The following is an 11265-nucleotide window of genomic DNA, read 5'->3' on the forward strand; positions in this document are numbered from 1 at the left end:
TAAATGATTTTAAGATTCTTTCTTTTCTTGCATTACAAACAGGACCTACTTTCAGAGACAAAAAAAAGATCATAGGGTTGAGGTTTCAGAAGCTATACACCCCCTGCAACCTTCAGATGTCTCGTCTTGTGGCCTTTTTTCTTTCTTTCACTGTCAGGAACAAATAATACACTGACACCTGCTATAATGTTAGTGAATTAAAGATTAGTTTTCAGAGCAAATCAATGCAGCGCGGCTTTACACTTTAAACACCTGAATGCAAAATGCCACCCACACTGTTGTGTTCTTTAAGCCTTTTGTTGTGTTCACTTTATAAAACAACAATGCAAGAAAATTAATATATGTAATATATATGAGTTGAATCTCTTTCTTTTTGTCAAGATTGTGGTTGTAGACTGGATCAGAAAGTTCATCAAGCCATTTTGCTTAGTTGTGTCTTGTCACAGGAAGCCAGATGTTACTTTTCTAGTAAGACGGTGTGAAGACGAGGCGAGTAGAGTTTTAGCACCCTTGCACTTAAAACCCACAGGGGTTTCACAACCCCTTCACATCATCCTCATGTTTTTTATATTTGGTGACAGCAAGAAAGTCAGCAAATGTACATTTATATCACTGAGGAATTCACAAGGTGCAGAGCAATGCAGGGTATATATATATATATATTTTTTTTATAGAAAGGCCTAAGAGTAGTAGTCAGGTTTGATTTCTAGTGACTAAAACTGTTAGGTATAAAAAATTAGTTGGTGTGTCTGGTCAATAATTCTGTCTTTCTTTAGAAAGCCTATACGTCAGTTTCCATCTTCATTTGCCGTGTCTGCCTAAATCTCCAATAGTAAAAGTAACTGACTGACACTGAGCAGTATTAGAAAAAAAGAAAAAACCCCTACTCCTCCCTCCCACCAACCCAACCGCCCACACACCAGTTCTACGTCTGGCTTTGTCAGATGTGCAGAAAGGCAGGCTGCTAAGACAGGATGACACTGACGATTAGAAGACCACTGCTCACAAGATAAGATGGAAATGTCGCTGAAGCAGTTGATTCTGATGCTACTTACAGGTAAGACTCCCAATTTTATATTTAACAGATTAAAAAAAGACACAGTGTCATGCTAAATGCAACATGTGCACATTTCCTGAAGAATGAAACTCGTCTTCCTGTCTGTAGTTTTTGTCTACATGAACTATTTTGTAATTCAAAAAGTAAAATATCTTCTTTTTTCTATTTACAGTGGCAGCAACAGCCATGGTGATATCAGGTCAAACTGCTGTATTTCTGAATGAAACAAGAACAGTGAGAGTTCCATCTGGATCAGACCTGGCTTTGTACTGCTTTTTGGACACTGAGAAATATGAGCGATATCGAATCTTCTGGTATTCCAACAAATCTGAGAAATCTGAATCTTCTTCCAACGAGTCAATATGTCACAAAATCATTAACAAACCTGCAAACAAGACTGAAAATGAAGATTCAAAATGCATTTTGTCAAATGTTAATACAAACCACAGTGGATGGTACTTTTGCAAAGTCACAACAGAGATTCCCAGTTTAACAGAAATCCGCAGCAGTGGAACAGAAGTAAATGTTTGTAAGTATCACTTCTAGCTTTTAAAACTGTTAATTTTTTACTTTAAGTCTCTTGCATAACTTTTTTGAGCAGTATACAAACATTTAATAAATGCTGTGTAATACACTAAAATGTAGCAGTACAGTAGTACACAGATAAAAAGCACTTTACTTTTTATCAGGTAATCTATATTTGTCAACAACTTCCTCTGTTAGTATGGATACATCATTTTTATGTTAATAAATACAACAGCATCCACTTCAACTCACCTTTAACATTAATGTGTTATAAACCATTACATGTTTATATGCCGCTTACAAACACCTTAACACCTGCTTTTTTGTCATGAATGAATGCATAACTAATTTAAATGTCCTGGCTTGCAATGAATGTTTCTCATATAATTTTGTTTCCTCCACGACAGCGGACAGTGAAGTTACAACGTACCCGTCAAATGTGACGAATATTAAAGGTGTGTGCATGTATGTGCGTGTGCATGTGAGAGAGAGCGCGTGTATGCAGTTCTCAAAAGGCATAGGACATTTTCAGGACCCGGGAGATACTGAGCTGCGTAGATTTTCCATTCAGTGTCACTCTGCGTGGGTGTCATTTGTCCACTTACACAGGGGATAAAAGCTCTAGCTGATGAGTCAAAACTGTTTCAAAGTGCTCACATTCGTCCTGTCAGATGCGTACTGCTCACAGGAAGTGCGTGGACCTTTACATAAAAAGGGCTGACTTAACGACTACATATCTTTTAAAGTGATCACATAACGCAGCAATTCATTTTATTGTATCCATGGTGTAACTTGAGAGTTACTTGTAAGTTAAATGCGTTCACATTTCAGGGCAAACTTTTCCTCCCGCAGACCCTCCTGCCCTGAGTGACAACTGGTGGATATGGGTGGTGTTGGGAGCATCCTCTTTCATCCTGTTCATCCTGACGGTCACATGTGTCCTACTCTCAAGAAGACAAGAGAATAGAGGTAGTGCTATTTCTTTTCATTGTGAAGGTTTAGATAATCATCGACAGTCTACACAGATTGCAGATAAGCTGTGCTTCAGCTGTATGCAACAGAAGCTGCTAGCCTGAGATAAAAGTTGCTCTATAAGAAAAAGAGGTCAAGCAACAAAAAAGCAAATTATCACACAAGATAACTTCACAAGATCTACAGTCACTTCAAATCTACACTGCATACAGTACAGGCTGATTCATTTCCTTGCAAATATTTGCATTTAAAAGAAGAAAACCTCTCATTTTTTTTATATGAGAGAAGACGTTTTTATGATTGCAGAAACCTTCCCAAGTAGTGGCTGATGGACACAAACTAAGCAAGAAAGTGGTTAGTGTGGTTTGACAGCACACCGTGAGACAAACTCTGCTGTCACTAATAGATGTCTTCTCCTCCTGTGCGGTTTCACTTAAGAAAAAGATTTTAATTTCTAGCAGACATCAGAGACAAGGACCGCAGTTTATTTTGTGAAGCAGAGCTCGAGGTAAACACTTTGAGATCTGGTTGTAGACAAGTGATCAGCACTGTTATTAATATCAGATATCTGCAGAAATAAAACACAGGCAAAGCTGAAAAAGCCCATCCACATCTGCATCAACCAGCACTTTTACTACTTACAGATAGATTTCTGTAGTGTCCATATTTGACAGGCAAAATAAACTGAGCTGTTTCATGATTATTGAAGCCCTTACAAGTGGTTTGACTATAAAACTGGTATTATTATGATTGGAAAACTATGTTTTTTCCAAAACTCATTTTTTCTGTCCATTAACTGACAAAAAATTAAGTTTAAAACTTCTGACTTCAGTCCCACTCGTCATCATAAGATTGTATTTAGCTCACAGATTTAAGTCATTGACACATTTTTTAAACTAACTTTAAACCACAGAGGACAAAGCAGTTCTTTATGTAGGCAACCAGCAGCTTGTGCAAGTACATGTGGTTGTTTGGCCACCATTGATGGCCACAGAGGAAGGAGAAAAAACAGATGTAGAGTGAAGCTTTGAAAGTACTGCCAAACAGCTGTAAAATCACACGTATGACCCAGGCAAGGTGGTTTCTGATTGACACAAATTGTTGTTTGGAGTATTGTGTTACTGAGAAAATGTATTAAAGTATACTACTGAGGAGAATGAGGGAAAAAAGAGAGTTACCGGCAATAAAAAGCAAACCTCTGCTTTAGAAAAAGGTATTGAAACGATATCATATACAATAAAAATATAAAGGAAATTAATTTTAGTTAAGTATTTTGTAAGTTTGGCCACATTTGTCAATATAACCAGCACAAGGGGACGCGAGTGCTTATGCCTATTGAGACTCGGGCACCCCTCGGGTATCGCTGTACCATTCTGAACTTCAATCTTTTAATATGTCAAACAGCACCTGCAACATAACAATAAGAGCTAATATTAATGTTGAAATGAATAAAAATGAGATGAAAGTTGAAATTTTAAAACAACAAAAACTAACAACCAAACTGACTTTTGAAACTAAACTGAACTGAAAACACAAAAGTAAAAATAAATATAAAAATAAATAAAACAAAACCTAAAAATGTATAATCTTAGTTATTTTATAGTTATGACTAGCACATCTGTGTCGCAGTGAGAAATTAAATACAGAAATTCCAGGGGACTTTGGTACTGACTCTGTTTCTTTGACATTTAACTATCTTGACTGTAAGTGAACTTTAACTTGAAAGGCTTTGATGTATTAATTTGATGAATCTTTTTACTTTTGAATCATAGTCAAGTGATTTCACTGAGTCAACACTTGTGTTTTTGCAGTACAAATGAATGTTTGCACTGCAAAATGTTTTGCCTTTCAGTAAAAAATGTCAAGATTAAATTTACAGTGACAGCATTTTTTTTTGAAAAGCGTGAGAAAAACTTACACGTGGTTCCAAATGTACAGTTTTCGGGGCAGAAAGGATATTCTGTTAAAATAGAAATGAATTACAATTAAAAATAAATATTTGACATTTGAATAATTCCCATCTTAAACTATTTTTTTTCTTTTGTTAGGAAACTTTCAAGTTTACATCTCCTGATCAATTTTTAAATTGCAAAACCACTTTAGTATTAAGTTGATAATAAAATATGTAAAGCATTTGTAGTAACAAGATGTATATTGACTCTTAATACTATGTATATTCAAATATATAAAGATTTGGACGGACAACATCTGACGTGACTTGAAGTCTTTCTCTAAAAATCAAATGATCAGATAATTGATGCTGACATACTACATATGAAAAATAAGGTCATGTTATTTAGTTACTTGCACAGAAATCAGTCTTTATTGTAGATCACTGTATTTCATCACTGAATAGACTAGAACAGAATTCCTTTATTGTCACTATACAGATGTACAATGACATACAGAGCATCTCCTACTCAGTGCAAACATATTTGAGAAGAAAGGAGGGGTGGGGTGCACAGTTTCTGCAGCAGTGCATACATATGAAAAGTATTTAGAAAAAAAAAAAAAAAAATTAAAAAAAAAAAAAAAAAAAAAAAAAAAATATATATATATATATATATATATATATATATATATATATATATATATATATATATATATAAATCTACAAATATACAAATCTGGAAAAAAGGAAATAAAGACGTAAATAAATAGTGTTATGTGTTTACACTGTATTTCATCACTGTTTTCATTGTGGTTGGGGATCTAAATAGCTTCTTTTGCAGTGTGTAACAATTAGTCAACTGCACAATAATCAAAATTAGCTAATTCAACTAATAAAACTAAATAAGGACATTTTTAGGGTAAAACTGTATTTTTTTTCCTGCATTTTGGTCTCAGTGATGTTTGATTACTACGTTAAAGTCTAATCAGCCAAATGATAAGCAAAAAAAAAAAAAAAAAAAATCCCTCTGAGCTTTTGTTCTACAGATTGTCCTACAGCTCAAATGCAGATATACATTAATTAAATGATATGCCATTGATTCTGTATTTGCCTTTCGTCCACCAGAAGAGCCCATCTATGCAAACACCCCCAACAAACAGCCTTCACCTCGGCCGTCCATGAGCGCAGCGGCGGTCAGCCTGAAGGCAGCTTCTTCCTTTCAAGACCCGCGGACCCCGAGTCCTGCCAGCAGATACGACGAAGGCAAACGGAGATATAGACACTGAACAAGTCACGGATCTCACAAACTAATGCCAGCAAAGGTCCTCACAGCTAATTTCACCGGGACACTGAAAGAAACTTTCCCCTTTCATTATTGTCGGATCTACATTTTGTTCATCTGGATTACTGGTTTAGGGTTTTTTCATTCAAACTGTACGTTTTTTAAAATGCGCAGGTGAAGTAGCTTTTATGAGCCACTAGATGGCAGATGATGAATGCGGTTTGAATGTGTAAATTCATGGTTTTGTTCCCTTAATTTTTGTATTGTATTACTTAATATTGAATATGATGAATACTGAATATTTGGAAATGTTTCCAATAGCTTTTGAATGGAGTATGGAGAAGATTTATACACACATATGTATATTTTTGTATTATTTTTTTAAAGGAGACTAAAACGTTAATTTCTTATATATGGACTGTGTCCTTCTTTTTATTTTCAAAATAAACGTGGCTTTCTGTCGTGCTTAGGCTAACACTTTAATACGTCCTCTGATAAAATACTTATTAAGTCGACTTAACATTTCCAAACAAACCAAAAGTCCGCACTTGGGAACATTAACAGGACTATGTCGTTGCTATCTGCTCGGTCGCGAAGCCCAGCGGCTCCTATATAAGTAAAGGTGCGATCAAACACGTGACGTGATCAGGCGCTGCCTACCGCTGAGAGCTGCCTGTCGGATAATCACTCCCTGCAGGAATTAGACGTGGAGTGAACGTTACAGGTGGAGCAGGGAAAGAAAGAGCGGAGCTGGATTCAAGACGGGAAAGACATCGGCACTCTGAGCGGTTTAATATTAAAACTAACTACTGGTAAGTGCGAGTTAGCCCGCTGACTCGTTTTTTTCTTTCCTTTTTTGTTATTGGTGCAGGTTTTTCCCATTGGGCGTGTTATTTTTCCACTGCGCTCGGGCTTGTTGTGGGAATTGGATTGCCAACCTGAGGGGTGGAGAGGTTGCAGAGACAGCGCACTGCAAATTCTCTGACTTACCTTAAGATTATAGGATATCCTAATCTAATAATAGCAGCGGGGCGTTAGAGTAAGCAGTAGTAGGATATACTTACAAACTCTTGCACCAGTAGATGCACGGATAGTGTTACACTGAGAGAGACGCGCTCATCAAACTTGGAGGGGTCGCGCGTTCCCTGCAGCCCTCAGGATTAGATATAGCAGCGCTACGGGAGCGAGTGTGTGGTTGGATCCGGAGGAGAAAACGCTTTGAATCGCGAGCCAAGCTGTTTTATAAAGCTTAAGCACACAGATTTTTATTTATTTTTTCCTCCGCTGGAAACCAAGCATATAATTCACAGACTTCAGAGACATGAATCAGTTCTTAAATATAGTGCGCAGAAGGAAGCATCAGCATGTTTAATCTTTTGGAAACGTTTCTCTGCGCACACACAGCTACAAAAAAAAAAAGAAAAATCAATACTGCTGCATCAATAATTCACACATTCTCAAATAATTTATTAAAAAGCAGCAAATTTTCATTGTATGCACATTATCACTGAACCGAACTTGATGTTAAATGGGGGTGAAGCGGATATTCGAGGGCATTTGTGGTGGAGGTTTAGTGATGGTGAGAATTGTACCAGTGTGAGTGTGTGTGGCTCAGTGAGCAGACGATAGACGAAGTGAAAGGCTTTCAGTTCACTTGCTCTGGGGATTGCCCGATTGTAGCTGTCATACTGCAGCTACATTAAGTGGGTTCATGGCTGATAATAGCACTTACATTGCTCTAAGCTGGAGATGATGCAGATTGTGTCTGTTTCACTGTGATTGCATGTATATGATTCATCTCCAAAAGAACTTTGGAGTTTATTTGACAGATAACTTCTTATAGTTCGCAATCAGATTCTCATAAACTGCGGTTCTCAAGCCTATCCAAGCATGACCCCCCCACCCCCCCCACCCCACCCCCAATCAGTAGGTGACTCAGATTTGTTATCAATCATTAACAATAACAAGGACAAAAAAGAAAGCTAGTTAATTTTTTAGTGAAGGTCAGCAGGACAGCGTCAGCAAACCCTTGTTTTCCCAACATGCTCTTTCTTTGCATATTGATCATCAGATTACCCCCACCCGTCTTCTTTTAAGTCTGTGCCCCCAGTTTGAAAACCACTGCTTTCGACTCAGACAGTCAGCAAAGTGGCTTTCAGAGATTAGATAAGTCTTGGAAACCACAACAGGAAAAACATCTTTATGGTTGTCACATCGTAACTGGCTGGCACCAGGTTTTTAAGGTCTAAGCTCAGAAAGCAGAAGGCATATTGCACATAGCAGTTTATCAACACGACAGTTCTTGGATTTAAAATGAAATGAATAATAACATCGTAATGGCAGTAAGTGAAGGTTTACAAAAACATCAAGATTCTCTTGCCATCCCAGTAAGAATACACCTTAGTGTTTCTAAGAAAGCTGAAAGAACTAATTCAGTGATAATTAAAATAAAGTGAGACATGAATTCTTTGTATTTTGCTCCTTTTTGTCCTCTGTAATGTTTTATGGTATTATAATCTAAATTATCTTCTGGTTTTTGGTGGCTGTTTGGCCAAAGTGAAAACACTGAGCTGATAGCACTGGTTTAAAAAAACACACACCCTTTTTCTAAAAAACAATGTAAGAGTTGTGAAGTAAATTCTTGGTGTTGATTTTTAAATCTAAAGAGAGGAGCGCCCCACACTTTACGACCTGCACAGACTTGCCTGGGTGTGTGTGTGTTTTTCTCCGTGCGTGCGTGCGTGCATGCGTGCATTTTGACTCAATAACAATTGATATGTCAAAACAAAAGTCAGTATCTTATTAAACAGGCTTTTGCTTTTGTTATTGTGTTGCTCAGTTGTCACTTTCATTCCAGTTAATGATATTGTCAGTTGTGCTCTGGCGCAGTTTCACTGATTTGGGCTGTAGCTTAAAAACTGTACACGCTGCATGTTTTTGAAGTATTGCTCTCAGCTAATTACAATCCTCCTGCATATCAAAACAAAAGGTGGGAAGCTACTGTCATTGTGATAAAAGAAGGGGGGCTTTTTCTTTTTTAAGCAAATGTGAGCTTGCAAAAATATAACCCGGTGCTGAACTGGGGTGTGTTTTCCAGTGAATAACAACAGTCTGTGACACACAGGGTGTCAGGGGTGAAAACCCTCCCACTGGCACTTTCCTGTTTAGGCCGGTGTGCTGTTGAAATACTGTATCACAGCCAGCTCACCAGCTGGCCTGCCAGTGGACAGCTCAGCTTACGCCCAAATGGCAACAAGACGTAGAAAGAGGCAGTAGACGACCAACCAGTCGGCCAGTGACTCAAACAGAATCAAACCTGAATAACAGTTTGTCAGGCCAGAGGTAAATCAGTTACTGCCGAAGGGGACCTCACCCATAGAGCTCAGCGTAGTGCCGTCATTTAAAGCGTACACCAAAGCAGTCATGGCTCACTCCAGCTGTTTGACTGACTGCTTTTTGGATGTATTATGACTCACAGGGATGACAACAGCATGCAAGTCTGAGCACGTCTCAGACGCTGCTGCTGCTGCATGAGGTTTTTACTTTGTTATCAGCACGCAGTTGTGTTGAGAATCCATTGTAGAGGTTTTTGGAGATGGCGTGGAGGCTCCTAAAGAGGCTATAAATATCCCCATGCTTCAAGTGGTTCCAGTGTCTTGAGATACTGCTGCCAGGCTTCTTCGGCGCATTGAACTCGTTCATGTGCAGCTTTTGAACCCACAGTTGTTCGTGTTGTACCGATTGATGAGTAAAAACCCACTTGGAGTCCCTGTGCTAACCCTTTTAGAATGTTGCTTGGTAGGAAGGTACATGCTGACATTTACATCTAGATGTATGGAGATGCAAGGGAACAGTTTTAGTCACAATCTTGTTAATTCTGTGAGTACTGTTTGACCTCAGATCAGACTTTAAATGTCAGTGATTTTAAACAGAAGCAAAAGAAGTATAGAGATTAGAAAGTGTTGTTCATTGCATGCAGGTTCTGTATACTGTCTGTGTGAGCAGTATTAGTCAGTGAGTGAATACCATAGATTTGCTCTATAGTCTGACACAAAGGGAATATCAAGTTTTTCAGAGCTGCATAATGAAGTTGCGTGCTCAGTGACGGGTCCGTGAGCAGGTTTTGCTGGCCGTACTGGAATTTTCATCGTGCCCTTATGAAAAATAATAGTACACTAGTCTTCCATGACATAGCTTTTGCCTCAGTGAAGAGCACACCCACGCTGATGGCGGTTTAATTTTGTTTTTGTCACTAAGGTGTCAAATAAACAAGAGGAAATCAAAAAAGCTGGGGTTCACTGTACAAAAGGTCAAATCCTTTAATGTTAATAAATGGCTCACCATTTAAAATGTAGTGTTAAAACATCTTAGGTCCAGTTTTACTTACCAGAACTAATAAAGGTGTGCTACTGATAAAAGGCCACTGTGTAATAAGCCATAAAGTCTTAGGGGCTGTATTGCTAGTAAGCCATTATGTAGAGCAGAGGTGTTATGCAACCGTGTGCATGACAAAAAAGGTCAAACAGTCCATTGGTGTGTCTTTCCTGATTAAAAATAAAAAAGAATTCTAAAGAAATCCTTGACACGAATCTGAAATGTAAAATTAATGTTCGTTTCCAAGGAAAAATAAATCCTGAAAGGTGCGGCACCTCTTAAAATAAATGAAATCTTTACTTCCTTCTTCCCTTATTTATTTGATTTCAATACAACTCGTATCTCCCGTTTGACTGCGATTGTTTTTTCCAAGCTACTCGCGGTGTCACAAACCCTGCTCGTACGCAGTGAACAAAATCTGATTTTTCTTTTTGGTAAGATCAGAGAAGCTTTCAGCACATTTACTAATGTCAAAGTCTGAACATGCATCAGCGTGCGCTCACATGCAAGAGAAGCAATGACCAAAGACATGAACAAAACACATTTTTATATCAAAATATTAAAAGCTGCACTTCTAACGGGCTATCTACCTCTAATGTAAGAGGTGTTGTTTCTAGTTATAAATAAACAAAGAATGACAACAAATTTTCATTTTTCTACACTCTTTGTTTTGTTAGCCTGCAGTCAAACACTGATTTTATCTGTAGCAAGGTATAGGGCTTTTTTGTTTTTTTGTGGAGGTACACGTTTAATAAATAAACTGCGTGTGCTTCTCGGGGATCACTAAATGGATACAGACAACATTATCTTAGTGACTAGCTAATGAAGATGCAATTTCAGCTTGTTCTCCTGCCTTAGGAGGCAAATTAATGCGATAAATAACTAATTAATGCGTTTAGATTAATAACGTACAATCCACTGATAAAGCAGTGGGGCCTTTTTACTTTCAAATTCTCAGACTTTTAGGATTTATATAATTTTTTGTCAATTCATTAAGCGACTTCCAGACTAAACATAACCTAAGGGCCCCATTGCGAATGGAAATCTGCATCATATGTGTTGTAAATCCCTCAGCAGTGCACTGTCACCCCTTACGCTATGTTAAGTGTGGGAGAGCCAGAGGAAAGGACGACTGTTGCGTGTTGTATTGTTATTGTGGCCATG

The 11265-nt window shown here is 37.8% G+C and overlaps 1 protein-coding gene across 4 annotated transcripts; it reads left to right on the forward strand.

Moving 5' to 3' along the window:
* The first annotated feature begins 701 nt into the window (after window positions 1–701).
* Window positions 702–6192, forward strand: LOC146680117 (uncharacterized). 4 transcript variants are annotated; one of them, XM_085449334.1, is made up of 5 exons: window positions 702–1057; window positions 1230–1586; window positions 1990–2037; window positions 2414–2551; window positions 5571–6192. In XM_085449334.1, exons 1-5 carry the CDS (start codon window positions 1015–1017, stop codon window positions 5729–5731), a joined length of 747 nt encoding a protein of 248 aa, XP_085305460.1. In that variant the 5' UTR covers window positions 702–1014; the 3' UTR covers window positions 5732–6192. The 4 variants fall into 4 exon arrangements, with proteins under 4 accessions (XP_085305460.1, XP_085305461.1, XP_085305463.1 ...); XM_085449335.1 differs by having other exon boundaries at window positions 2435–2551; XM_085449337.1 differs by lacking the exon at window positions 1990–2037 and having other exon boundaries at window positions 703–1057.
* Window positions 6193–11265: the final 5073 nt, after the last annotated feature.

The sequence above is a fragment of the Copadichromis virginalis genome, linkage group LG23 (assembly GCF_057382275.1).
Source record: "Copadichromis virginalis isolate Kocher_CV1m ecotype Utaka linkage group LG23, C_Virginalis_male_GT1.1, whole genome shotgun sequence".
In the NCBI taxonomy this organism is placed as follows: Eukaryota; Metazoa; Chordata; class Actinopteri; order Cichliformes; family Cichlidae; genus Copadichromis; species Copadichromis virginalis.